Consider the following 27,747-nt stretch of genomic DNA (forward strand, 5'->3'; position numbering starts at 1 on the left):
AGAAGGGGGACACAAGCAAGGACAAAAACAAAAAGAGCAAAGGCAGAAAGATAAGTGAGGCCATTTGACCCATCTTCATTTTCAATCAACAAAGACTAAACACCATTGAATTCTGTTTTTTTTAATAATTCCACAGTTTAGGTCTCCACTCGCCACCCTGCAAGTTCACTACATTTGTTGAGTAGTTTGTGCAGACTAATTTCCTGACATATATCCTGAGTGTGTTGTTCACTAGTTTGATCCTGTGTCCTTTTGCCCTACTTCCACAGTTTGACAGGCAATGGCTGCTTTTCCCATTCCCACAATTACCTCTGGTGTTCTCCCCTCGGCATCCTCCGATTTTTCATCCTTGCATTGCCTCTCAGTGCATTACCCGAAAGCACAGCATTAATTTTCACTTGTACACCGACAACCGGTACACCCAGCTCTACCTCACCAACATCTCTCCCCACACCTCCACTTTCTCGACAGTGTTATCATGGGAGAGACCAAGGCACTTTCTCACATGAAGATAAAGGCCGGAAGGAAAATTGGGCCATTTCTACAAAATTCCAATGACTGATTCACACAACACTGGGTGCAATTGTATTTCCGTTACTTCCTGAGGAAGGAGGATTGGAGAGATCAAATAAAATGGATTTTTAAATGTAATAATTGAATGTCCGGAGTGAATATCATGCAATCTTTCAGATATATTTTCTGCTTGAGAAAAGTCACTAACTACAAAACTAACATCTATTTCTATTGAAGCATTAAGACATGTTTTACCTCTTAGATCTCGATTGAAGTCATGAAGTCTGCGGATTTCACCTTCTAACTTGTTTCTCATGGCTTTTTCCAAGGTCTCCTTCTTGGAAGATGACTTCACCAAGTTCTCGTAAGCTTCCGAAACCCTCTCGATTTCCATCTCCAGCTGCAAATAAATAAAGTTTACAGTCAGCTCCTTCACCAGTATCTAAAGCAGCAGATTCATAATACACGACAGGATACGTTCTGGGGCTTGAAACAGATACAGTGCGGTAGCTGGTGCTGGGAAAAAAAGAAACAGGAAGCAGCAACTTTGCCCAGTTCAAGATAAGTACAATGACTGCACTGCTGACTGGAGCTGATTTTGGAACTGTTCCCAATTCCCCAAAGTACTCTGTGTTGAGGATATCAAAGAGACATGGACAAATTACGATATCTAGATCAGAGGTTTTGAAATGGAATCCCCACGTTATATCCCAGGGGATTCTGATCAGATTTCTGCCAGCAAGTTATCAAATTTCTGGACTTTTCTGGATTCAGTGACTCACTAGCTCTTTATTTCTGTGAAAGCATTTTCCACAATAACACACTGTTTTCCTTTGGAAGGCTGACACCATCTTTCAGAAATTAAAACTAGAGGTTCTCAGGAGTATATCAATATCTACAGAGTCAAGGCAGATGAAAAAGCTTATAGATAAATGGACATACTTGTAAATGCTGCAGTTATCAATATATTGAGGCACAGATATTCAGAAATTTTACTGTGATTATCTTAAGGCAGGAAGACTACTGAGGAACTATACCTCTTAAAATAACTTCTTGAGATACGGGTGGCATTTACTGACCATGCTTACTTACAATGAGTGGGAGGGGGAGGGGGAAGAGGGGATACAGCTCTCAAAATCATAAATGACCATTCACATGATTGACAAAAGCAAACTATTCCTCTTCATTCTCTTGACCTGACTGAAGTCTTTGTCTAATGTAAGTCTACTTGTGACACTAATAAGTAAACTTTTAAAAAAATCTTAACCACACCAACCTCCGCCGCTGCCTTTTTCACATCACACGGCTGAATGGTACTGCAAGGTGCCTAGTCCCATTTTTAACTATCTAATCATAGCTAGGAAATCACCTGCAATGGTTTCTCTTCTTGCTTCTGCAGTTACCTCTGATATTGCCTAGGAACCATACTTGGATCCTTCCAAATTCTCATCAACATGCTGCACATCATCTGAAACAATGCCAATTATCACATGTATGCTGATGAAAAACAACTCTACCTCAACATTACTTCTCTCAACTCCTCCACTGTTGATAAATTGTCCAATCGTTTGTCCAACATCCAGTACCACAGGAACAGAAATGTCCTCAAATTGAATACTGAGAATACAAGACCATTTCTTTATTCCCCATCACAAACTATGCTCCCCAACACTCTCTTTGGCAACTGCCTGAGGATAAACCAGACTGTTCACAGCCTTTGAGTTATATATGACACCAAGCTGAGATATCGGCCACACATATCTCATTACTAAGACCGTCTATTTCCACCTCCACAGCATTGCCTGACACTTTCCCTGCCTTAGCTCATCTGTTGCATAACCCTCACCTCTGTCTTTGTACCTCTAGACCTGACTATTCTAATGCAGTGATTCTCAAGATTTTGGCCTGTAGGCCACTTATGTGGGGCAAAAAACCCTGCGACCATCTATGTGTCCTGCCACACCCTCTTTCACATGCCACCAGAAAAAAACTCATTGAAATTAATGGGAAGAATAGCACCCCTTTTGGAGGAGGCACCAATGAGGTGATGTTTTGTTCCAAGCTGGAGAGCTTCAGTCTCATGACAGGCTCCATGTTCAGCTGGTTCCTCGTTGTTTTCACCTCCACAGGTGTTGAAATTCCAAACTTGCAGTATATTGGGAATGGCAGTAGGTGCTTCAGAGCTTTGTCAGCAAGTCGAGGATACTCGGAAAGTATGTGGAGCCAAAAGTCCATCAAATGTTTCTTACCGAATACTAGCTTCAGTAACTTCCATTTTGCAAGTCATGTCCAATGGTTCCAATATTAACTGATGCTATCAGCTACATTTTGCATCTCTCCAGATCCAATCAGTCTCAATATTCAATCGTGTTGTTCTGCTCAAGCCAGCTCTCTCAAGGGAGCGTAAATGAATCTGATGTGCCTCCCACCTACAGTCTAGTGAAAGTTGTCTTTCAAAGAAATCTTTCAAAAAATGAAACAAACAGGAACAACTGACCCACGGAGTAGAGAACAGAAACAGAAAGCACTGCTGCCTTACTACTTTGAATTATACTCAAGAGTTAAATGCGTCAACTGGTTATGATAGTTGGCAGCTGTTACTGAAGTCCCAGGCCTCCAGCCACTGGTACTTTGATGGAGTATGGTGTGTACTTATGCAGCAATCAACAGTGTGGCAATATTGAGATGTGCTGTTTACCATGGGCTGTGGGGAGGTCCGAGTATTGTTGCCCAGCCAGTGAACATCAATAATACTTGTCAGTTGCTCAACAGCCAACTAGTGGGAGGGAGGGAAAGCGGGGAGAAGGGATAAGGTTTCTTTGTGGTCAATGTGACTCCAAGGTGACTAGACTCTAGACTACCAATGGAAAATCATGTGATGGGCTCGATCACATTTCGTGTGGGGGTGTGGGGGAGGGGTGTGGATGGTGATACTGTCACTGGACTAATAATACTGAGACTGGTAGACTAATCTTCGAGGGAGGGGTGGTAGGGTGCGTCACGATGTCACCGCTCTAATAATCCTGAGATCTCCAGGCTAATCGACAGTGGGGATGTGGGGTGGTTACAAACATTCAAACCCCACCATGGCAGCAATAAAAAAGACATCTAGCTAATCTATGATGACCATGAAACTATTAATTGTTGTAAAAACTCATCTGGTTCAATAATATCCTTTAGCGAAGAAAATCTACCGTCCTTACCCAGTCTGGCTTACATAAGGCTCTATGTGGGTGACTCTTAACTGTCCTCTGAAATAGCCTAGCAAACGACTCAGTTCAAGGGCAATGAGAGATGGGTAACAAATGCTGGCCTTGCCAGTGACATCCACATCCCATGAAAGAATAAATTTTTTAAAAACACAGCAGGATGAGCTGTCCAGCCTCGTGAGCAGAAACTGGAGGAGCAGACTGCTCATTTGAGACTGGGATTTTTTCCACTTGGCTCCAAAAATAAAGCTGCAAATTAATTGTCGAACAAAGATAATCCTACCTGTTCAAGCAGTTAGAAGCTCTGTACTGATAAGTAATGCGGCTTTAGCTGGTCAAACCAAGTAACATACACAAATGTGCTTGTCAGTGCCTATCCTTTGTCACCATCAATCTGCACCAAAGCTCTCTGGACTTGCACAGGTGTTGTCATCATGTGGAAACAGGTGCCAAACATTGGGAAAATTCAACATGGGTGTCTCGGTAGCTTGGTTTGGAAACGCATTTGGGATTTCCCCAAACAGCGCACACAAAAGAATGGTCGTCGTATCTTGAAGAATTTGATTTTGATGCAATGAGATCAGTGAGCTTACAAACTTGACCAATCAGAAAGGAACAGGATACTTACAAACACTGTATCTATCTCTAAAGGCACAAAATGTATTATATTTATATTAGCAAAATGCCATATAATCTGACATGTACGTCAAATTTGGATTTGAACATTTTCCTACATTTTACGTCCAATGCAACTTCCAAGCATTTCAATCTCCCAGGTCAAGGTTGCAGGTTTTCCTCCACTTTACATTAACAATGTGATTCAACCCCACCCTCAGAAAAGCACCCTTACCACATTTCCATTTCCAGCCAATGATCTTCAACAAATCTCTTTAGTTCGCTGCCAATTTAAAGGTAGTTTCAGGATATGGATCTGTGCCCACAAAGGGGCGGCACGGTAGCACAGTGCTTAGCACTGCTGCTTCACAGCTCCAGGGACCTGGGTTCGAATCCCAGCTCGGGTCACTGTCTGTGTGGAGTTTGCACATTCTCCCAGTGTCTGCGTAGGTTTCCTCCGGGTGCTCCGGTTTCCTCCCACAGGCCAAAGATGTGCGGGCTAGGTTGATTGGCCGTTCTAAATTGCCCCTTAGTGACCCGGGATGCATAGGTTAGAGGGGTTAGTGGGTAAATGTATAGGGATATGTGGATAGGGCCTGGGTGGGATTGTGGTTGGTGCAGACTCGATGGGCCGAATGGCCTCTTTCTGCACTGTAGGATTCTATATTAGCACTACCCCTCGGGTGACTCTGATAAATGATAGCCTTTATTCCCACTGAGGGACAACTTTGAATTGGACCCCAAAGGTGAAAGCACAAGATCTTAACCTATCTCGTCACCAAATCGTCTTGGAAAGAGCTTACGAAAGCATACAAAAATATTCAGTCATTGATGCTACCTGTATCATAAACGCTACTAACAGAACATTTATTACCTTCTGCAATTTAGCCACTTTGTCATAGTATCCCTCTAACTCCTGTCTAAGAGCACGGTTTTCCTCTGACAAGATTTCCACCATCTGCTGAGCTCGCAGGACAATGGCCAATGGGTCTCCCTGGAACTGCTGATGCAGCTGGCCTGCCAAGAAGGCCTGATGGGGCTGAGCGGTCACCTGATTTGGTGAAGGCAGTGGCTGCATCACAGATGCAGATCCCATTGAAGTCTGAGATGATGATGGACTGTGCTGATAGATTCGCTGCTGTAACTGCAACTGATGGAGCGGCCCCTCTTGAGTTTGCCTGTTAATACAAAAGAAACTACTAATTGTAGATAACAACGGTAACATAAAAATTGGAGCAGATGTAGGCCAGAGGGTCCTTTGCAGCTGCTCTGTCATTTAACAGGATTATGACTGGTCCTTGATCCCAACTCCATTTCCCATCTCTTTACATTAGCTTTGAATAAACAACAACTGAAAAATCCCAACCAATGGACATTATCGCAGGTACCAGGTAATGAATCAATTGGAGTTCGGTGTAAAGGGAACGGTTTTGTCATACATCGTTTTACCTGTCTCATCACATTAGGTTGCTGTTCAAATCGAGAATGGTTGCCTTCCATCCAATGTAGTGCATCAATCTAACAGATTGATGCCAATTCAAAAGCAGGAGTTAAACAGCCACCACCTCAGTCTGAAGTGCATTGCCAGGACAGTCAGTCTTTTAGCCAGCCACAGAAGTATCACTTCCCCTTGCTAATCGAACACGCCTCCCCCAACTGCATGACTTGCCTTTTATGAGTAACCGAAATGGAAAACGAGTGGCCAGTATGGAATTTCCCAAATGTTTGCAGACTAGTAAAACGAGTATATTATATTTGATTCCCACTGAGGGAAGGTGCTGAATTGGGGGAAGGCTAACTACAGCCGGATTAGGCAGGATTTGATGGCTGTTGATTGGGAGAGGCTGTTCGAGAGTAAATCCACATCTGGCATGTGGGAGTCTTTTAAGGAGCAGTTGATAGGACTGCAGGACAGGCATGTGCCTGTAAAGAGGAAGGACAGGAAAGGTAGGATTCGGGAGCCGTGGATAACCAGTGAAATTGTGGCTCTAATCAAAAAGAAAAAAGAGGCATACATGAGGTCCAGGCAGCTAAAAACAGATGGAGCACTGGAGGAATACAGAGAAAGTAGAAAATAACTCAAACAGGGACTTAGAAGGGCAAAAAGGGGTCACGAAATGTCCTTGGCAGACAGGATTAAGGAGAATCCTAAGGCATTTTATACATACGTTAGGAACAAGAGGGTTGTTAGGGAAAGAATCGGACCTCTCAGGGACAAAGGAGGGGAATTATGCTTAGAACCAAAGGAAGGAGAGATCCTAAACGAATACTTTGCATCAGTATTCACAAAGGAGAGGGACATGTTGACTGGTAGTGTCTCACAGAGATGTGTTGACCCGTTAGAAAAAATCTCAATTACAAGGGAGGAAGTGTTAGGTTTTTTAGGAAACATTAAGACAGACAAATCCCCAGGGCCAGATGGCATCTATCCTAGACTCCTCAGGGAGGCGAGAGATGCAATTGCTGGGCCTCTAACAGAAATCTTTGTCTCTTCACTGGACACAGGTGAGGTCCCAGAGGATTGGAGAATAGCAAATGTGGTCCCGTTATTTAAGAAGGGTAGCAAGGATTAACCGGGTAATTATAGGCCGGTGAGCTTGACGTCCGTGGTAGGGAAGTTGTTGGAGAAGATTCTTGGAGATAGGATATATGCGCATGTCTAACCATGCGATAGACAGCATGGTTTTGTATGAGGGAGGTCATGCCTCACAAATTTGGTTGAGTTTTTGTGGAAGTGACAAAAACGATTGACGAAGGAAGGGCCGTGGATGTAGTCTATATGGATTTTAGTAAAGCGTTTGACAAGGTCCCTCATGGCAGGCTGGTGCAAAAGGTTAAATCTCACGGGATAAAAGGTGAGCTAGCTAGATGGGTGGAGAACTGGCTTAGCCATAGAAGACAGAGGGTAGCAGTGGAGGGGTCTTTTTCCGGTTGGAGGTCTGTGACTAGTGGTGTTCCGCAGGGCTCTGTACTGGGACCTCTGCTGTTTGTGATATATATATATATAAATGATTTGGAGGAAGATGTAGCTGGTGTGATCAGTAAGTTTGCAGACGACATGAAGATTGCTGGAGTTGCGGATAGTGATGAACATTGTCAGAGAATACAGCAGGATATAGATAGGCTGGAACATTGGGTGGGGAAATGGCAGATGGAATTTAATCCAGCTAAATGCAAAGTGATGCATTTCGGTAAATCTAATGCAAGGGGGAGCTATACGATAAATGGCAGAACCATCAGGAGTATAGACACACAGAAGGACCTGGGTGTACAAGTCCACAGATCCTTAAAGGTGGCAGCACAGGTGGAGAGGGTGGTGAAGAAGGCATATGGCATGCTTGCCTTTATTGGACGGGGCATAGAATATAAAAGTTGGCATATGATGTTGCAGCTGTATAGAACGATGGTTAGGCCACATTTGGAATACTGCGTCCAGTTCTGGTCGCCACACTACCAGAAGGACGTGGAAGCTTTGGAGAGAGTACAGAGAAGGTTTACCAGGATGTTGCCTGGTATGGAGGGTCTTAGCTATGAGGAGAGATTAGGTAAACTGGGGTTGTTCTCCCTGGAAAAACGGAGGATGAGGGGAGACCTAATCGAGGTGTATAAGATTATGAGGGGCATAGATAGAGTGAACAGTGGGAAGCTTTTTCCCAGGTCGGAGGTGACGAACACAAGGGGTCACGGGTTCAAGGTGAGGGGGGCAAGGTTCAACACAGATGTCAGGGGGACGTATTTTACACAGAGGGTGGTGGGGCCTGGAATGCACTGCCAAGCAAGGTGATTGAGGCGGACAACGCTGGGATCGTTTAAGACTTATCTAGATAACCACATGAACAGACTGGGAATAAAGGGATACAAAAGAATGGTCCAGTTGGGCACATGAGCAGCGCAGGCTTGGAGGGCCGAAGGGCCTGTTCCTGTGCTGTATTGTTCTTTGTTTTGTCATGTGGGTTTCTTTTTAAAAATGGGTGCATTACGGGCAAATATCCAAACACAACTGTGTATTTCTTCACATTGATTGGTTAAGCAATGACCTCAACCCTCCAGCTACCGTCGATCAGCATTTTTTCCCATCAACGTAATTTTTAAAAAACATCTTTAGGGCTCATAGTAAGCTGAGTCAGAGCTGAAAATATTACACCTGCTGACTTGAAGCAAACAAGTACTGGCGAATTTGAAAAACAAACTTGCCAGGTTTCAAACACGCTGCCTTCTTCCCTATCCAACTCTTTAGAATTACTGTTGAACATTTACATCTGTAATGCAGCCCGGGACCACGTATGGCCCACCTATTCCCCCCTCCCCCATCCCCCCCTCCCCCCCACCCCTTCCCCCATCCCACCCCCGATCCTAGTTATCCCCAAAAACAACTTTAATGCAATGTCACATGGCGACTGGAAGATCGCAGATGTACTTCAGAAGATTAAGCAGAGAACATGGATTGAGTGAACTCTGATGGCACGTGGCAGGAACAAAAGCAAAGTTAAAGCAATAGATTTTGTTCGAAATTTTTGAAAGATGGGAGAGAAATAGGAACAGGGTTCTCTCAGGTCTATCAGGTCATGGCGAATCAGTATGACAATTTCATTTACCCACTTTTGCTCCCCAAGGCTTAATACCCTTGCCCAAGAAGAATCCACCGATTTCGGTCTTGAAAACTTCAGTTGACACATTAGGGTACACAACTTCAAAACACAGCAATATCATACACTTCCGTTTTTACAACATCCACTGCGAAGAATACCTGCATCAATATTGTGCCTTTACAAAAATGGATTCTTAAACAAAAGGATGATATATGAGTTTGACTTTGATGAAAAGTTTGACTTTAAGGAAAGTAAAACTAGGACGACAGTGAAAATACAGAGGGAGCGAGGAGAGAATTCCATAGTCAAGGGCAAAGCTAGCAGAAGACACAGCTACCAATAGTGGGGTGAAAGAAGTGGGGGGTACATAAGGCCGGACTTGGAGCAACATCATTCTCGACAGTTGTGGGGCTGGTAAAAGTTATAGAGAAAGGGAGCAGCAAGACCATGAATTGATTTAAATACGAGGAAGAAGGTTTTAAAATCTGAGACACAGACTGCAAGCGCTGATGTAGCTCAGTGAACAAAGGGGCAAAGGGATAAGCACAACTTAACAGGATACGGATAACAGTGGATGGGCAGAATCTTTTGGAGGGTGAATGATAGCAGGCCAGCAAGAAAAGCAGTGGAATTGTTCCATCTGGAGGGGGGCAAATGGCAATTGGATGAGAGTTTCAGCTGCATATAAGCGGAAACTGAACACAGATATCCAATATTCGAGGTGAAAACACGTGATCTTTGTGATGGTGATTGATATGGTGTCAGAAGTTCAGCATTCAAATAGGATGTTGAATTTAAAATAGTCTGGTTCAAACAAACACTGGCCAGGAAGGTGCAGATGCCGATGATGACGGTGTAGATGTTGTGGCAGAGCCTAAGATGCTGATTTCGGTATTCTCAGAGTTCATCTGAATCCAGCTGTCAGACAAGAGGTTTGGCAACACAGGTACAGTAAATAAGCTGAGGTAAGAAATGGAGATGTAGAGCTGGGTGTCACCAATACAATATATGTGGAACCTGACCTCATGCCCTCTATGTCTACCAATGGGCAATATGTGAAGGAGGAGGGAAAGGTTGATCCATGGGGGACTGCAGATAGAACAGTACAAGGTGGAAAAATAATCCAGTGCTAGTCTTGTTTTGGCTGTGATTGGATAGGTGAAGAGTGGTACCAAGAAAGGGTAATCCACTAAGGCGGACAATTGAGAACAGACATTGGAAGAAGAAAGTGTGGTTGACTATGTCAAAGGTTGCAAGGAGGTCAAGAAGAATGGAAACGGGGTAGTGCACCCTAGATGTGTACTTATAGAAATATAGAAAATAGAAGCAGCAGGAGGCCATTCGGCCCTTCGAGCCTGCTCCGCCATTCATTATGATCATGGCTGATCATCCAACTCAGTAGCCTGATCCCACCTTCCCCCCATGTCTTTTGATCTCCTTCGCCCCAAGTGCTACATCTAACTGCTGCTTGAAAACATTCAATGTTTTGGCCTCAACTGCTTTCTGTTGCAGCAATTTCCACAGGCTGACCACTCTCTGGGTCAAGAAATGTTTCCTCATCTCTATCCTAAACAGTCTACCCTGTATTCTCAGACTGTGACTCCTGGTTCTGGACACCCCCACCATCAGGAACATCCTTCTTGCATCTACCCTGTCTGGTCCTGTTAGAAATGTATGGGTTTCTATGACATACCCCCTCATTCTTCTGAACTCCAGCAAATACAATCCTAACCGACTCAATCCCTCCTCATACATCAGTCCTGCCATCCCAGGAATCAGTCTGGTAAATCACCTCTGCATTCCCTTGAGAGCAAAAAACATCCTTCCTCAGGTAAGGAGATCAAAACTGCACACAATAGTCCAGATGTGGCCTCACCAAGGCCCTGTATAATTGCAGCAAGACATCCTTGCTCCTGTACTCAAATCCTCTCGCTATGTAGGCCAATATAACATTGTCCTTTTTTACTACCTGCTGCACATGCATGCCTACCTTCAGTGAGTGGTGTACAAGGACACCCAGGTCTCGTTGCATATTCCCCTCTCCTGATTTACGGCCATTCAGATAATAATCTGCTTCCCCGTTTTTGCTATTAAACTGGATAACCTCACGTTTATCCAAATTACACTGCATCTGCCATTCATTTGCCCACTCACTCAGGTTGTCCAAATCCCACTGAAGCATCTCTGCATCCTCCTCACAAATCACCCTCCCACCCAGCTTTATGTCATCTGCAAATTTAGAGATGTTATATTTAGTGTGTATATATAGTGAATAGCTGGGGTCTCAGCACTGATCCCTGCGGTACCCCACTAGTCACTGCCTGACATTTGCAAATGGACCCGATTATTCCTATTCTTTGTTTTCTGTTTGCCAATCAGTTTTCTATCCATCTCAGTACACTACTGCCAATCCCATGTGCTTTAATTTTACACGCTAATCTCTTATGTGGGACTTTGTGGAAAGCCTTCTGAAAGTCCAAACAGACCACATAAACCTGACTTTGGTTAGGTCGTTACTGATTTTGGTTAGTTATGTCAGTGCTGCTCACCCTGCTGACAGGTTAGTTGTGTAACCTTTACTCCAGTATCTCTAGTAAAGTCATTGTACTATGGAATTCGATGCCTTCTTACCCACATCCAAAGCTACCACTTGACTGATTTCACATACCCCCCAATTCTCTTCTCCTCCCTCCACTTTAGTACTCATGCCCATCTTAGGCTTTGGAAACAGTTGACCTGAAAGATGTGACAAAAGAACAAAATAGCAGGAGCACTAATAGGGTGTAGCAGCAGTAGTGATAGCTGCAGTAGGACACAAAACACACATACCCATACAATTCATAGCCAGAAATTTCCCACAGTACGACTTCACTGATATTTTATCTAAAATAGCCCATCCCTGGGACTTTTCTTTTTTAAAAAGAAACAATTGCTTGTTGGATTTTGAAGTTGGTTTATCCCAGCATAGAACTAAAGAGGAAGTTAAAGGGTACTTTAAACACAGAAAAAAAGTTATTGTGTCCCGAGTTCCTGATCCAGCTATGTCATCAGGGAAAGGCACAAAGTGGAGACAGGTGTTTCCCTACAGGAAGGAAAGGAGGAGAGAAACAAGAATTCAAACTGGGTGTCAAGAACACTGGTGCACTTCTGCAAACATATCGAGTAGGAGTATGGTAGATGGCTTGGGAGGGGGTTGTCCACTGATCCCACTCAAAGATTAGAATCATAGAAACCCTACAGTGCAGAAGAGGCCATTCAGCCCATTGTGTCTGCACTGACTCTCTGACAAGAGTATCTTACTCAAGCCCTCTTCCCCACCCTATCCCTGTTACTCCACACATTTACCATGGCTAATCCAGCACATCTTTGGACACTAAGGAGCAATTTCACATGGACATATATCCACCTAACTAGCACAACTTTGGGACTGAGAGGGGAAACCGGGCACTCGGAGGAAACCCACACAGACATGGGGAGAATGTGCAAACTCCACATAGACAGTCACCCAAGGCCGGAATTGAACCCGGCTCCCTGGAGCTGCGAGGCAGCCGTGTTAACCACTGTGCCACCCTAGAAGAAAGCCCTTAGAAGAAAGCAAGAACTAAATGCTGTGTGTCAGTTTATAACGGTTTCATGTAGTAACAACGAATGAATAATACATTCTCATTCTTTTTAATGTACTAAAGCCAACTTTGAGGCCTGTTGCAAACCAACGGGCATCTTTGAGGCCTGTTGAAAACCAACTGTCCAAGAGTTCTTAAATATTTTCCCTGCATATAGGGTGTTAATATTTAAAATGTCGGCTCTTTATTGTGCGACAGGTATAAGCTTCAATCAACAGCCTTCCTGTAGTCTGAATGGGTCTGGGGTTGGTCAGATAAACTTGATTAGTCAGATTAAAAAATCCCCCAGATTTAGACTTCATGAGCCTTTTTTTCCTAAATTATTGCTTCCACTTTCATAGAACATAAAACAGTACAGCACAGAACAGGCCCTTCGGCCCACGATGTTGTGCCGAGCTTTATCTGAAACCAAGATCAAGCTATCCCACTCCCTATCATCCTGGTGTGCTCCATGTGCCTATCCAATAACCGCTTAAATGTTCCTAAAGTGTCTGACTCCACTATCACTGCAGGCAGTCCATTCCACACCACAACCACTCTCTGCGTAAAGAACCTACCTCTGATATCCTTCCTGTATCTCCCACCACGAACCCTATAGTTATGCCCCCTTGTAATAGCTCCATCCACCCGAGGAAATAGTCTTTGGACGTTCACTCGATCTATCCCCTTCATCATTTTATAAACCTCTATTAAGTCTCCCCTCAGCCTCCTCCGCTCCAGAGAGAACAGCCCTAGCTCCCTCAACATTTCCTCATAAGACCTACCCTCCAAACCAGGCAGCATCCTGGTAAATCTCCTCTGCACTCTTTCCAGCGCTTCCACATCCTTCTTATAGTGAGGTGACCAGAACTGCACACAATATTCCAAATGTGGTCTCACCAAGGTCCTGTACAGTTGCAGCATAGACCCACGGCTCTTAAACTCCAACCCCCTGTTAATAAACGCTAACACACTATAGGCCTTCTTCACTTTCAATTGTCATCAGTCAATTCATCAACCCCCTGCACAAAACATATCTAGAGCAACAACAAAGTCTTAACTTCTTCAGTTTGCCTATTTTCTTTATGACAGACTGAATCATGGGGACACCACTGCCTGCAAGTACCCCCCAAGTCCCTGCCCATCCTGACTTGGAACCAGATTTCATTTCCTTCACTGTCGCTAAATCAAGACTGTAGCATTCCCTTCCCAGGAGCTCCGTCCGTGTATCTACAGCACATGGATTGCAGCAGTTCTAAGAAGGTTGCTCACTATCACTTCACAGGGGTAATTAGGAATGAGCAATAAATGCTGGCATTGTCAGAGACTCTCAAATAAAAGAGAGCGAAAGGAACTCATGGGAAGCAGTTGGTGCCAATTCTCTCAAGTTTGCATCAGGAAAACACAGAAATCATGCTATGAAAATGTACTTACATATGCAGCTAACACATGGCTGTGATTATTGGATTATATTTTTCTTGGAAGTGAATACTATAAGACCTGGATATAATTATGAGCACAGACCCACTCCAGGTCTCTGAAAGAAAGGTTATGACTTTGCATTGTAACGTGTTATCAGATGACCCAAATCAAAGCAGGCCATCAATGCTCTACCTTGTGCACTGATCCCATAGGAGTTTGCTGCTCTGCTCCCACTCAAGGTTGTTGCAGTCATAAAATCTTCAAAATAATTAAGATTTAACAGATGAAAATGCCACAAATTATATTTTTGCATCCCTGCCAAAAATTTAATCCAAGTATTAAAATACAGTTAGGGAACTAAAAGGTGATATGGAGCTTTGGTAAATATTTCTGCTAATTAATATGAAGGATCTGAATTCAAGATTTCTCTGTAAAACAGAAAGTTTAACTGCAATGCCCACATGTCCAACTAGCCCATAGGGAGTAGTTGTGTGGGTTTATTCTTGGATAACATCAGCTGAACAAAAAAAAACCTGAAGGGTTGCTGGAATCTGTTGAACCTGAATCAAATCCTTCAAGGAAAAAAGCCTTTCTTTTGCATCAGTTTTGGTGTCTCAGATTATGACACAAGTTTGTTTCTGCTACAAGCAAGTCAGGTACAGAACATGTCCAAAGATGTGCGGGTTAGGTTGATTGGCCAGGTTAAAAATTGCCCTTTAGAGTCCTGAGGTGCGTAGGTTAGAGGGATTAGTGGGTAAATATGTGGGGGTAGGGCCTGGGTGGGATTGGGGTCGGTGCAGACTCGATGGGCCGAATGGCCTCCTTCTGCACTGTAGGGTTTCTATGATTTCTATGTCTCATAAACAGAGAAAAAACATGGGAAAAAGGGAGGGAAAAAGGCCAAGAAACAAACCAGGGCCAAAAAAGATACTTCCTGCATCCTCCTATCAAGATCTACTTTCTCTTTGTCATTGCCAATGCTGAAACAACAGAAGAATGTATCCAGGAGACAAAATGCACACACATAGCCTTCTGACCTATGTTAGCTCCTCCATCCAGAAAGATCTTAAGTGCTCCCATTGCTAGCCTCTCATCTTACATCCTCCATAAAGTTGAGCTCAGCTAAATCTCTACTGCCAGTATCCTAATCTGCCCCAAGTTCCTATCACCCATTAAACATGCCGAGCAAAACGGCTTCCGGTACAGCTACCCTTCCAATTTAAAAATCTCATCCTAGAATGCTCATCCTCCCATCGCTTTGTAACTTCCTCAATTTCCATAAACCTTCATGAGCTCTGCTTCTCTCTATCTCTGGTTTACATATCTATTTTGTTGGATTGGCATATGGCCTACTCTCATGGACCTTCCAGTAGACTATCACAAGTCTGGAAGAAATTACAGCTCATCTAGATCCAGATGTCAGACCAGAAGTTTGACAATACACGTGTATAAATTTGCACAGGTCAGGATGATTACAGGCTTGACTCATGCTCTATGCTGAGTCAGTTATCTCAATCAAGGCAGTATTCAGAATGACTTCAACCCTTTAGGCCAGGAAGGGAAAGGGAAAAAGAAATCACCTAATTACGAACCAACAAAGCACAATGGAATGTATGCATGTGTGAGCCATCAGACAAGAACTGGATTGGGTTGGGCTGGACTATATTGGCCCTATTCAGTTAAATAGCCTACTGATGGTCATAAAGTTCACATTTGAAAAATTACTACTACACTAAGGTACTTTAAAAGCACCTGTATATTCAACATTTTCTTGCGTTCGAATGGAGCAAAACATTTATCGAGCCTTGGTTAGACCATTCATAGAATAGAATCACAGAATCCCTATAGTGCAGAAGGATGCCATTTGGCCCATCGAGCCTGCACCGACAACAATCCCACCCAGGCCCTATCCCCGTAACCTCACATATTTACCCCACTAATCTCACTAACCTAGGCATCGTGGGTCACTAAGCAGCAATTTAGCATGGCCAATCATCCTAACTCACACATCCTTGGACTGTGGGAGGAAACCAGAGCACCCGGAGGAAACCTACGCAGACACAGGGAAAACAAGCAAACTCCACACAGACAGTGACCCAAACCGGGAATCTAAACCAGGTCCCTGGAGCTGTGAGGCAGCAGTGCTAACCACTGTGCCACCGTGCCACCCACATTCTTGGGGTAATGTGCACAGCTTTGGTCTCTATACTATAAGGAGGATACAGAGGCACTGCTGAAGTTGCAAAAAGCACCTACCCAAATGAAACCAGAACTTGCAGGTTATAGCCATCTGGAAACTTTACCCGGGGGTGGTTAGAATGTGCAACCCGCTACCAGAAGTGGTGGTTATGGTGAATAGCAGAGATGCACTCAAGGGGAAGCTAGAAAGGCAGATGAGGGTGAAAACAATAGAAAGTTATGTTGGTAGGGTTAGATAAGGGTGGAAGGAATTCTTATGCAAAGCATAAACAGTAGCTTAGAGCAGAACAGCCTGTTTCCTTGCTATACATTCTAGCTAGAACTATAAACTGAGACTTTGCTCTTCCCTCACTCATAAAGATAAGTTATATTGGAGCCAAAGATCTTAGAATGGGCCTTCATTTATTTACCTGGGAGCCCCGTACTCAGGTGGTGGTTGATACCTCAGAACAGGAACATCTGGCTTGACATGTTGAGAGTTTGGGCCAGGTTTGAATATCTCAGGCATCATTCCCATTCTAAAGTCACTGTAGAAACTTCCATAATCCTGAGCCTTGGAAGTAACAGGCAACGCTGACATATTTTTGTACGGATAGTCTGGTGGAGGCCCCCGGGGGTCTATGCCTTTCATGGATGTCTGAGACAAAACATGTCCAGCATGTGTGTAGAATTCGTTTGCCTGTTGTGATGAAATTACACTGCTCGCAACTGACGACTGTGCTTTAACACCACTTGTAGCCAAGGAGAGTTGCATAAGGCGTTCACTCAGAGAGCGGACGTGACCTTGTTTCAAGTCTTTAAGTCCATCATCTTGGTGAACCTTTCCAGCACCCACCCTCTGGACCGTTGAGCGGCCTTCAGTTCTCATTTTCTGGTTATTTATTCCAGTAACAAAGAAAGCAGTTCCCGCTGCTGTATGCTGCTGTCCTCTGAAAAACTGTGATTGGACCTTTGCTTCTTCATAAGTTGGCAGTTCCTCGCTATTCTGTGCTGCTCGGGTCTGCAGCTGCTTCTCCATGACACTATTGTCAACCTGCAGCTCCTGGCCCTGGGGTTCCTGTCTTGCAGAATGTGGGACCATTTGACGCTCATCTTGTGTCAGGCCATCGCTTGGAGATACCACAGACCCACTACTGTTGTAAGAAATGACGTTTACTGTTGCCTGCTGGTGCAAGGCAAGGAGGTTTCGATTCTCAGTTGGGTTTCCATATCGAAGCTGCTCTTGCAACAAACGCTGTAGAACTGTCCCACTTGCTCCTTCTTCTGAATTTCTCATCTCAAGCCCCTGTGTTCTGTGAATGTCTTGCAGATGATGGACATCAAAGTGAGTCTTGCCTTCAGGAAGAAAAACCATTAGCACAATTAGTAGAGATAAAACAATGCAAGTCGCAATCTCCAATTTTTGTTTCATTCTTTATTACATGTACACAATGAAAATATTTTAAAAATTGAAAATGATTAAAAGTAGAATTACAGAAGAATTGTCTTCAGAACCAAAACCTCGTCTTGTTCATGCTTCCGTGTAAACTTTTAAAACAAACTAAAGAGATTTAAAAGTAACACTTATTCTTCATTAAAAGGAAATATTCTATTCCCTCCGACTTCCTCACTGGCTATGTGGGTATTTGATGCATTTATTGTAAATGAATCACATTAACTCGGTAGATCCCAGATCATCTCAGTCTGAGATTGCCAATATTTCCCAGCTGTACCTCACCACCACCTCTCATAACTCCTCCGCCATTATCCAATGCTCAGTCCTGGATGAGAAATTTCCTCCAGTGAAATATTGGGAAGGCCGAAACATTGTTTGTGGTTCCCAGTACAAAATCTATTCTCCAACTGCTCACTCCATCCCTCTCGTCTGGCAGGTTTTATTGACAACGTGATTCACTCACATTTCACTAAGTTTAACAAACAGAGGTAATGATTGCCAAATAAGGTCAGCAAAAAATTTATATTCAAAAACTCTAATATTTCAGAAACATTGAACATGCAGGAGCATGTCATCCAGACCAATCATACCCGCAATAGAGCAGAGCTCAGTTAATCTTCAAGTAGCAAAACTGTTCAAATCAAACTTGAAAAAAATTATACATTAGAACATAGAACATAGAACATTACAGCGCAGAACAGGCCCTTCGGCCCACGATGTTGCACCGACCAGTTAAAAAAAAAACTGTGACCCTCCAACCTAAACCAATTTCTTTTCGTCCATGAACCTATCTACGGATCTCTTAAACGCCCCCAAACTAGGCGCATTTACTACTGATGCTGGCAGGGCATTCCAATCCCTCACCACCCTCTGGGGTTAATTCTGAAACTTAATTCTGAATTAATTCTGAAACTTGGAAAAACATATATTGCACTGCTGCATTTTCCTTCCAGTCCACAAAGCTCATGGTGGGGACCGACCTTGATACTCAATCTCCTGCCATTGCAGCATAGTTAGAAACCCACAGACTATGGTAACAGTCTTTGACTAAGTCAGTCTGTTCCCAACCTTGATGTCAATCTCATATTCATGCCATCTTGATAAGACCGCCTATTTGTCTTGTTAACATCTCGCGACTTCACCCACCTCAGCCCATCTGCAGCTAATGCCTCTATACTTAATGATACCAATGGATTCCTTGCTGATCTCCCACAATCCATCCTCTGTAAACTTCAGGTCATCCAAAACTCTGCTGCCTATCTTAACTTGTAGTAAGCCCCGATCACCTATTAGCTTGTGTTTGCTGAAATAGCTCGTGATCAAGCAATGTCTTTATTTTAAAATTCTCTTTCTTGTTTCCAAATTCCTCTATGGCTTTGCCATCTTTATGCCTGTAATCTCCTCCGACCCCACAACCCTCCCAGGTACCAGTGCTCTTCCAATTCTGGCTTCTTGTGCAATCCCCATCATAACTGCTCCACCATAGGTAGCCATGCCTTCAGATGCCTAGGCCCCAGGCTCTGGAACTTCCTCCCTCTCTTGCTTGCCTCCTTTAAGACACTCCTTGAAACCATCTTCTTTGACCAAGTTGACCTAATATCTCCTTACGTGGCTCAGAGTCTTTCTTTGCTTTTTAATGCTCCTGGAAGCCCAGAGACATTTTCCTATGTTAGAGGTGCTGTATAAATGTGAGTTGTTGTTGTAGTGACAAGGACATAGGTCAAGAGAGAGATTTGGACAACAGAGGAAAAAGTAAACAGAATTGAACTGGGATTATTGCTCTTTGCTGCTATCGAATAAGCCCTAATGGAAGAGTCCATGAATGAACATTCAGCAAGAACAACATTGGGCCAAGCAACGATAGTCAGGTTCTCATTGATAGTAAAGTGTTTTGAGATGTCCTCCGGTCATAAATACGATCTTTTTTTCTTTTTGTGGTCAATTGCTGACACTGAAGCAATGATGGCCTGACAAAGTGACAACCTGTTGGCTTCCATGAAATTGTTGCTCAGTGTAAGCTTCAAGCTTAAGCAAAAAGGGCTGAGGAACAAAAAAAAACAAAATTGGGGTGTTGGAGGTGAATGGGTTGATATCCTCTTTGTGCACAAAACTCTGCTCTCTGTCAAATGTGGTATTCTTTTTCTCTCTGGCAAGAATACAATCACTTTGACTGCCAAGGCTGGAACAAACAGCCTGTCACATGAAAGGTTATTCTGTCATTTCACTGTTCAAATATAGAGAGGCATGTAAAAGTAAATAGTGCCATTGTCCAGTTGCTGTTTAAAAGAAATGAATCAATAATACAATCCAGCTCAATTGTGTATATGCAGTGATTAAACTGTGTGGAATGTGGTTCCACCTCTTGTGGAATTTTTATAAGCTCTGCTGATCCTGTAAGATACACCAACTTATAATTTTATTAAGGAGTGCTGCTACACCTTGTACAAAAGCAATTACTGTGCACCACAGCTATTTTTTAAAAAATGGATGGTAGCACAACAATTTCTAATGAAAGTAAAAACAAAAGTCCTGAAAAAGCTCAATATTTGCATTGGTTACTTTCATCTAAATTAAATTTTAAATGTTCCAATGAAGGATCCCACACAAAATTTTAATCTATTTTTCCTGTTCACTGACCTGCTGTCCATATCCCGCACTCTTGTTTCTGGTTCAAATTACAGCCTTTGTAGATTTTTTTCTGATTAATCAATTCTAATGCTTTTAACCCAGACTGGTGTATCATCAGTAATAAAGAGCATCCTTCAGTGGATTAAATGGTTCTTATTCAACTCATTATTAAATTAGTCTAATGTGCTTTAAACATTATACCCGAGTGCTAATACTCCAAAACAGTGACAAAATGTCAAACTGGGCAGATCACTGATACAACATTTCAGTATAAAAGTTTAAGAACCGCCACTTTAAGCATGTAAAAATGTGCTTGTAGTCTGTTATATCATACAATCATTACAGTGTAGAAGGAGACCATTCGACCCATTGAGGCTACACTGACAATAATCCCACCCAGGCTCTATTCTCATAACCCTACGTATTTACCTCGACGAAGGTGGCATTTAGCATGGCTAATCTACCTAACTCGCACATCTTTGGACCGTGGGAGGAAACCGGAGCACCCACTCAGACATGGGGAGAACGTGCAAACTCCACACAGACAGTGACCTGAGGCTGGAAATGAACCCGGGTCCCTGGCACTGCGTCACCCATGATTTTGAGTAGAGTCTATGCAAAAAAGGGAACAGAAAAACAAAGTAGTTTTGTCGCTCACTATATCACACGTTGGCAGCAATACATGGATGAGACATGATGGGGTGAAAATAAAGTCACATCCAAGCCAATAAGCAGTAATGTTACACTAAATATTTCTTGTGCAACCGTCTTCACTCATCGTCTCAAGTTCCTTCCTGCGTTACCAGTATTTTTCCATCTCTCCAAACAACCCAACATTAGGGTCAAAATATATAATTGCACTGTTTCCATTATTCAGGTAAACACAATATGAACATTTTACATGTCAACCATTGTCCTTTACTAGAAACCTAGCAACACCGAAAAGGTTACCATGATTTGGATACATTGAAACATTATGCAAATTCATTAGTGTCTGTGTATATGTCAGTGTGCGAACATCCCAGCTGCCTCAGGAAACCTTAACCCAAAGACAGGTTCATGTGTGTACTTTTTGATAGACATAGAATAGTCTGTTCCACGTGGCTGCAGCTATTTGTACTTCAGAGTATAGCGATGGTAGGCGAACATGAGCCTGGATAACGCAATTAGGTATTGTGTTGTGAATCTCCCTAATGCTGTGAGTTAGCTTCCAATAAGTACCTCATGCAGGCAGCAAACGTGTATGCAAAAACTCAAATGGCAGTTACTTCACAAGTACAAACTCATATCCTAATCTTTTCCTAGCCTCTAACACAAGTAGTCACTAATTTTCTTATAGCTATGGTTCAAAAATTTTAATTTTATAAAGCACCCATTCCCCGCTTTTCCAGTGTAAGATACAGCATTATTTCCTTCTCAAATTAAGTGCTACTCCGTAGCCCAGTTGATGGCACTCTCTCCTCCAAGTCAGATAGTTATGGATTCAAGTACCAGTCCGGGGACTCGAGCGCAGTATCTAGCCTGACACTGCAGTGCAGTGCTGAGGGAATGCTACACTGTCAGAGGTAGCATCTCCTGGATGTGACATAAAACTAATGCCCACCTGCCCTCTTAGACAGATATAAAAGATTTCATGGCACAATTTCATAGAGCAGGGGAGATCTGCAAATATCCTGCCAACATATCCCTCAACCAACACCTAAAAACTGATTCAACAACAGAAAATGCTGGAAAATCTCAACTTCTGGGAAGAGAGAATAGAGCCAACGTTTTGAGTTTGGATGACCCTTCATCAGAGCTCTAGAAATGGATTATCTGGTTATTAACATTATTGTTTGTGGGACCTAGCTGTGCGTTAATTCCTGCCATGATTCCTGCATTACAACAATGAGCTTTGAGACATCCAAAGACTGTGAAAGATACGATATATATGCAAGGGCTTCATTTTCTTTTAAGAAATCTAAAGTTATCAGTCACATCCAGTGCAGAAGCAGCAGAATAAATAAGTGCATACACAATACAATATGATATTATAACATGAGATTAAAGAGACAGTGTTAGACACGATTGGGTCTACCACAAAACCCCAACAAAAAGAACATGAAAAATTCACCTTACCCAGAGAATAGACAGACTTCCTGTGCTCATTCACTTTCTCCATTGTGTTCACGTAAAAAGGCAAAAAGCAGAATGAATTTCTAACTCATTCTTCAGTCATGGTCTGTTGAGGAAAGTCTGTTTCATATATTGTATGAAAGTCGTTTATGTGTTTTAAGACTGAGCTCTAAGTCTCAGTCAATCTTTGGAAAACCTTGTACAAGTTCTGCAATCACTCCTCAGTCCTGAACAACTGTACAATGCAGTGTCATTTACATTAATGGTTACAAGTACCTGTTCCTGTTTCACTCTTTTCAACGTCCTCCTCAGTTATTGTGGAGAGCTCATGCCTGCGCAGTAACTGGCTGTGTTCCTCCCAGTAAATGGCATCCTGTTCAAACAGACACTTGGCTCCTTGTCGGATAGACTGCCGATTACCAAGATCCTTCACACACACTGACTCTACCGGAGGTTAAAGGAAAATAAAACATCAGCCAATCAACAGGTTTAGCTGCCTTCACTGCCCCATTGTAAACTGCAGCTCTTATGTAAATTGTCCCAGAACAAGATCAAAAGCATGCCAAAGAAATGAGATCACCTGAATTGCCTGGATAATCTTTAGACAATAGTACCTGAGTAATTCCCTTCAAGGTAAATGTGCCTGCCAAGTTTTCAATACATGAACATAATATAATGTGTGCATTTGATCAACAAAACAGATTACAGCCCAGCAGGATTAGATTGGTGAGACCACATCGAGAGTAATGTGTACAGTTTTGGTCTCTTTATTTAACTTTTACAGATGCACCATAGAAAGCATTCTTTCTGGTTGTATCACAGCTTGGTCTGGGCTCCTGCTCTGACCAAGGCCGCAAGAAACCACAAAGGGTTGTGAATGTAGCCCAGTCCAACACGCAAACCAGCCTCCCATCCATTGACTCTGTCTACACTTCCCGCTGCCTCAGCAAAGCAGCCAGCATAATCAAGGACCCCATGCACCCCGGACATTCTCTCTTCCACCTTGTTCCATCTGGAAAAAGATACAAAAGTCTGAGGTCACGTACCAACCAACGCAAGAACAGCTTCTTCCCTGCTGCTGTCAGACCTTTGAATGGACCTGCCTCGCCCCAAGTTGGTCTTTCTCTACACCCTAGCTGTGACTGTAACACTACATTCTGCACTCTCTCCTTTCCTTTCCTATGAACAGTATGCTTTGTCTGTATAGTGTGCAAGAAACAATACTTTTCATTGTACACTAATACATAAGAATAAAAAATCAAATTAAATAAGGAAATATGCAAATTCATTAGAAACCATTCAGATAAAGTTTATTAGACTAATACCAGGAATGGGCAGGTTGTTTCATGAGGAAAGTTTGGAGAAGTTAGGTTTGTATCCACTAGAGTTTAGAAGCGTAAGAGGCAATTTCAATGAAACCTTTAAGATCCTGAGGGGTTTTGACAGAGTGGATGTGGAAAGCATATTTCCTCTTGTCAGAGAAGCTAGAACTAGAGGGTCACTGTTTAAAAATAAAGGGTCGCTCATTTAAGACCAAGATGAGGAGAATTTCTTTTATCTGAGATGGCGAACCTTTGGAACTTTCTTCCTCAAAAGGCAGCGGAAGCAGAATCTCCAAATATTTTCAAGGCAGAGCTAGATAGATTCTGGATTAACAAGGGGGTGAAAGATTATCGGAGACTGGTAGGAATGTGGGGTTGAGGTTACAATCAGATCAATCATGATGTTATTAAATGGCAGAGCAGGCTCAAGGGGCTAAGTGGCCTGCTCCTGCTCTTCAATCATATGTTTGTTTGTTCTGAATTTGATACAACTCCACAGGCAAAAGCATTTTGTAGGCAAGGGTGATGGACTCAAAACAGGAAAATATTTAACAAAAACAGAAAATACTGGAAATCTCAGCAGGTCTGACAGCATCTGTGGAGAGAGAATAGAACTAACGTTTCGAGTCTGGATGACCCTTTGAGCAGTAACCTTTGATGAGACACCTTATCAAAAGCAATTTAATACTAGCTACCATTATGTAAATGACTTTTATCATGCATCTTGCCAAATACAGTTTCGAAAAATTAATAATTATATTTAAGAACTTTTCACCTGTCAGTCTTGAAATGACTTACAAATTTATTAACTATTAATTTTTAATAGTGCTACAGGCCTACATTTAAAGACCTCTAAATAGGAGGAGTATTGCACCAAATTCACAGTGGCAATCGCATGAAAATAATGTAATCTTGCATCTTCATGTTTGCGCAGATTGACACCAGACATAACAGCATGAGTACAGAGTAACTCCCATCTTCACAGAACAGAGGTTGAAAATTAGCAGATCAACCCTGAGAAGCTAAGTTAAGAAAAAACTTTAGCGTGGGTTTGCTGATAAATTAACAGAAAAGATCACTCAAGCTAAAGCATAAATTAACTAAAGATTCAACCAGATAGATGAGAGAGACAAATGGGTTGAGAGAACATGTTTTGTTGGTATCTTGGGTTATAATAAGACAATTCAAATTTTTGGATTTTTGTATGGAGTGTTAGAGAATATCTTTCTGATAATCCACATTTTTTAGAATATAACTTTTAGCTTTAGGAATTAAAGCTGAAACTGTAGGAAAGAAGGGTAACTAGTTGAGAAACTGGTAAAAGCAACCCTGAAGTAAATGCAATTCAAACAAGCTTGGGAGTTTATTACAAAGGTTAAAGCCATGTTTACTTAAGAGTTTAACAGCTGGAAAGGTAAGGCTTACTTCAGTAAAGAACTGGAGACGATGTTTCCGGTTATTCCCGTAAAGGTATTCACATTGTTTCCCAGAATTAAGCAAAGCCTTGGAATTAAAAGGTAATAAATTTGCATTTTTACCCAGGAACAAGCCGTGTGACCAAGACCGCAAGAAAGTACAAAGGGTTGTTAACGTAGCCCAGACCATTGACTCCGTCTACACTTCCCACTGCCTCGGAAAAGCAGCCAGCATAATCAAGGACTCCACACACCCCGGACATTCTCTCTTCTACCTTCTTCCATCTGGAAAATTATACAAAAGTCTGAGGTCACTTACCAACTGACTCAAGAACAGCTTCTTCCCTGCTGCCACCAGACTTTTGAATGAGCCTACCTTGCATTAAGCTGATCTTTCTCTGCACCGTAGCTATGATTGTAGCACTACGTCCTGCACCCTCTCCTTTCCTTCTCCCCTATGTACTCTATGAACAGTATGCTTGGTCTATATAGCATGCAAGAAATAATACCATGTGACAGTAATAAATCAAATCAAAGTGTGTGCCACGCTGCCAAGAATTACAGCGCAGGAGACAGCCATTTGGTGCATCATATCTACAAAACGAACAGCATGACTTAGTGTCATTCCCCTTACCCTGCACATCATTTCTATTCAACTCATCACCCAACGCCCTCTTGAATGCCTTGATTGAACCTTCCTTCACTGCACTTCCAGGCTGTGCACTTCAGACCCGAACCGCTCGTGTTATTGAAGATGGAAGGAGCATTGCGAGATTGCTTCTGTTTGGTGGTTATCTCTGTAAATTCAGTCAAGGGAGGCAAGCTTGAATAATGTTTTGAAAAGCAGCTAAAAGAATCTATCAGCTGAGTCTAATGTTGCTTGCAAGTCGAGAGTTAAAGCCAGAACTACAGCTGCAGTAGCATAAATGCTAGGTCTACAACGCAGCCAAGGATTGGGAGCTTGTATTGTGTTTGAGGCAAAGTTGGTAAGGTGAAAAATGATTGTCAGATGTATTTAGCTGAAAGTCAGGTAATCCCCCCAGAAAAGGTAGTTATCCATCATCATTCAGTTTGAAACAATAGCAGCGAGCTATTGGAGACCAAGGGTGTTTTCTAAGCCACTGTACAAGAAGGCCCATGGCTGAGCTTTGGAACCCAGCGTCGTGAGATTTTAAAGGAAAGTTGGAATCTAGCTTAGCCACAGGAGATGGTGGCAGGTAGCAATGTCACTGGATTAGTAATCTAGAGGCCCAGGTAATGCACTGAGAACATGGGTTCAAATCCCGTCATGGCAGCTGGTGGAATTTAAATTCAAGTAACAAATCTGGAATTGAAAGCTGGTCTCAGTAACGGTGACCATGAATTGTTATAAAAAACCCCACCTGGTTCATTAATGTCCTTCAGGGAAGGAAATCTGCCATTGCTTACCTGGTCTCACCTACAGCTGACACCAGATCCGCAGCAATGTGGTTGACTCCTAAATGCCCTCGAGAACAGCTGAGCAAGCCACTCAGTACAAGGGCAAATAGGGATGGGCAACAGATACTGACCTTGTCAGTGATGCCAACATCCCATGTAAGAATAAAGAAAACAAAACTGTTGTTGATTGAACCATACAAGGTACAACATGCAAGTCTTCCAAAATAAAACTCTGTCCTTAATTCCGTTTCAACCTGTAACAGGGCTCAACCTTCGGCCTTGTGATAATGAAGGCATTATAGAAAAGCAAATTTCCACAGGTGCTGCAAATCCAAACTAAAGACAGAAAATGCTGCAAATATTCAGTTTCTCAGGCAGCATCTGTGGAGAGGAAAAAAAATAAATGTTTCAGACCAGTAACCTGCCATCAGAACTGGACAAAGCAATGGAACAGGTTCTTTGCAGGTACAGAAACGGGAAAATTAAATGAGAAATTCTGTGAACAAAGACAGCACCCTATCATCATTGCAATTCTTTCACATTTTCTTATAGAGCAGGGTCCCCAAACTGGGGTCTGTGAACGGTCCCCAGGGTATCTGCAGCACTGGTGGCTGCCACGCGACTGACAAACACCAGTTCAAAAGCACCAAGAGGTGGTGAATGTGCGTGAGAGACAGAAGGCAGAGTGAGTGTGTGTGTGAGGGGGGGGATGTGTGTGTGGTGGGGGGAGGGGGGAAGGTGAGTGTGTATGTGGGGGGGGGGGGGTTTGTGCGAGACAGTGTGTGCGTGAGTGTGTGTGTGTGTGTGAGGGGGGTGGGGTGTGTGTGAGTATGTAGTGTGTGTGTGTGTAAGTATGAGGGGAGTGGTGAGTGTGTGTGTGTGTGAGAGAGGGAGAGCAAGGGTTGAGTGTGTGTGGGGGGGAGGTGTGTGGGGGGGAGGTGTGTGGGGGGGAGGTGTGTGGGGGGGAGGTGTGTGGGGGGGAGGTGTGTGGGGGGGAGGTGTGTGGGGGGGGAGGTGTGTGGGGGGGGAGGTGTGTGGGGGGGAGGTGTGTGGGGGGGAAGTGTGTGGGGGGGGAGGTGTGTGGGGGGGAGGTGTGTGGGGGGGAGGTGTGTGGGGGGGGAGGTGTGTGGGGGGGAGGTGTGTGGGGGGGAGGTGTGTGGGGGGGAGGTGTGTGGGGGGGAGGTGTGTGGGGGGGGAGGTGTGTGGGGGGGAGGTGTGTGGGGGGGAGGTGTGTGGGGGGGAGGTGTGTGGGGGGGAGGTGTGT

At 43.3% G+C, this 27,747-nt stretch overlaps 1 protein-coding gene across 1 annotated transcript in view; it reads right to left on the reverse strand.

Annotated features, from left to right (window-relative positions):
* Window positions 1-22,765, reverse strand: part of amot (angiomotin) — a 63,346-nt gene extending 40,581 nt beyond the window's left edge. Inside the window, exons 1-4 of the mRNA XM_078211942.1 lie at window positions 22,604-22,765; window positions 16,560-17,484; window positions 5,212-5,515; window positions 769-913 (exon numbers count right to left, since the gene is read on the reverse strand). Of these exons, the coding sequence (XP_078068068.1) occupies window positions 769-913; window positions 5,212-5,515; window positions 16,560-17,425 (1,315 nt within the window). The 5' untranslated portion in view covers window positions 17,426-17,484; window positions 22,604-22,765. The remainder of the gene's footprint in view (window positions 1-768; window positions 914-5,211; window positions 5,516-16,559; window positions 17,485-22,603) is intronic.
* Window positions 22,766-27,747: the final 4,982 nt, after the last annotated feature.

This window comes from Mustelus asterias, chromosome 4, assembly GCF_964213995.1.
Source record: "Mustelus asterias chromosome 4, sMusAst1.hap1.1, whole genome shotgun sequence".
Taxonomy (NCBI): domain Eukaryota; kingdom Metazoa; phylum Chordata; class Chondrichthyes; order Carcharhiniformes; family Triakidae; genus Mustelus; species Mustelus asterias.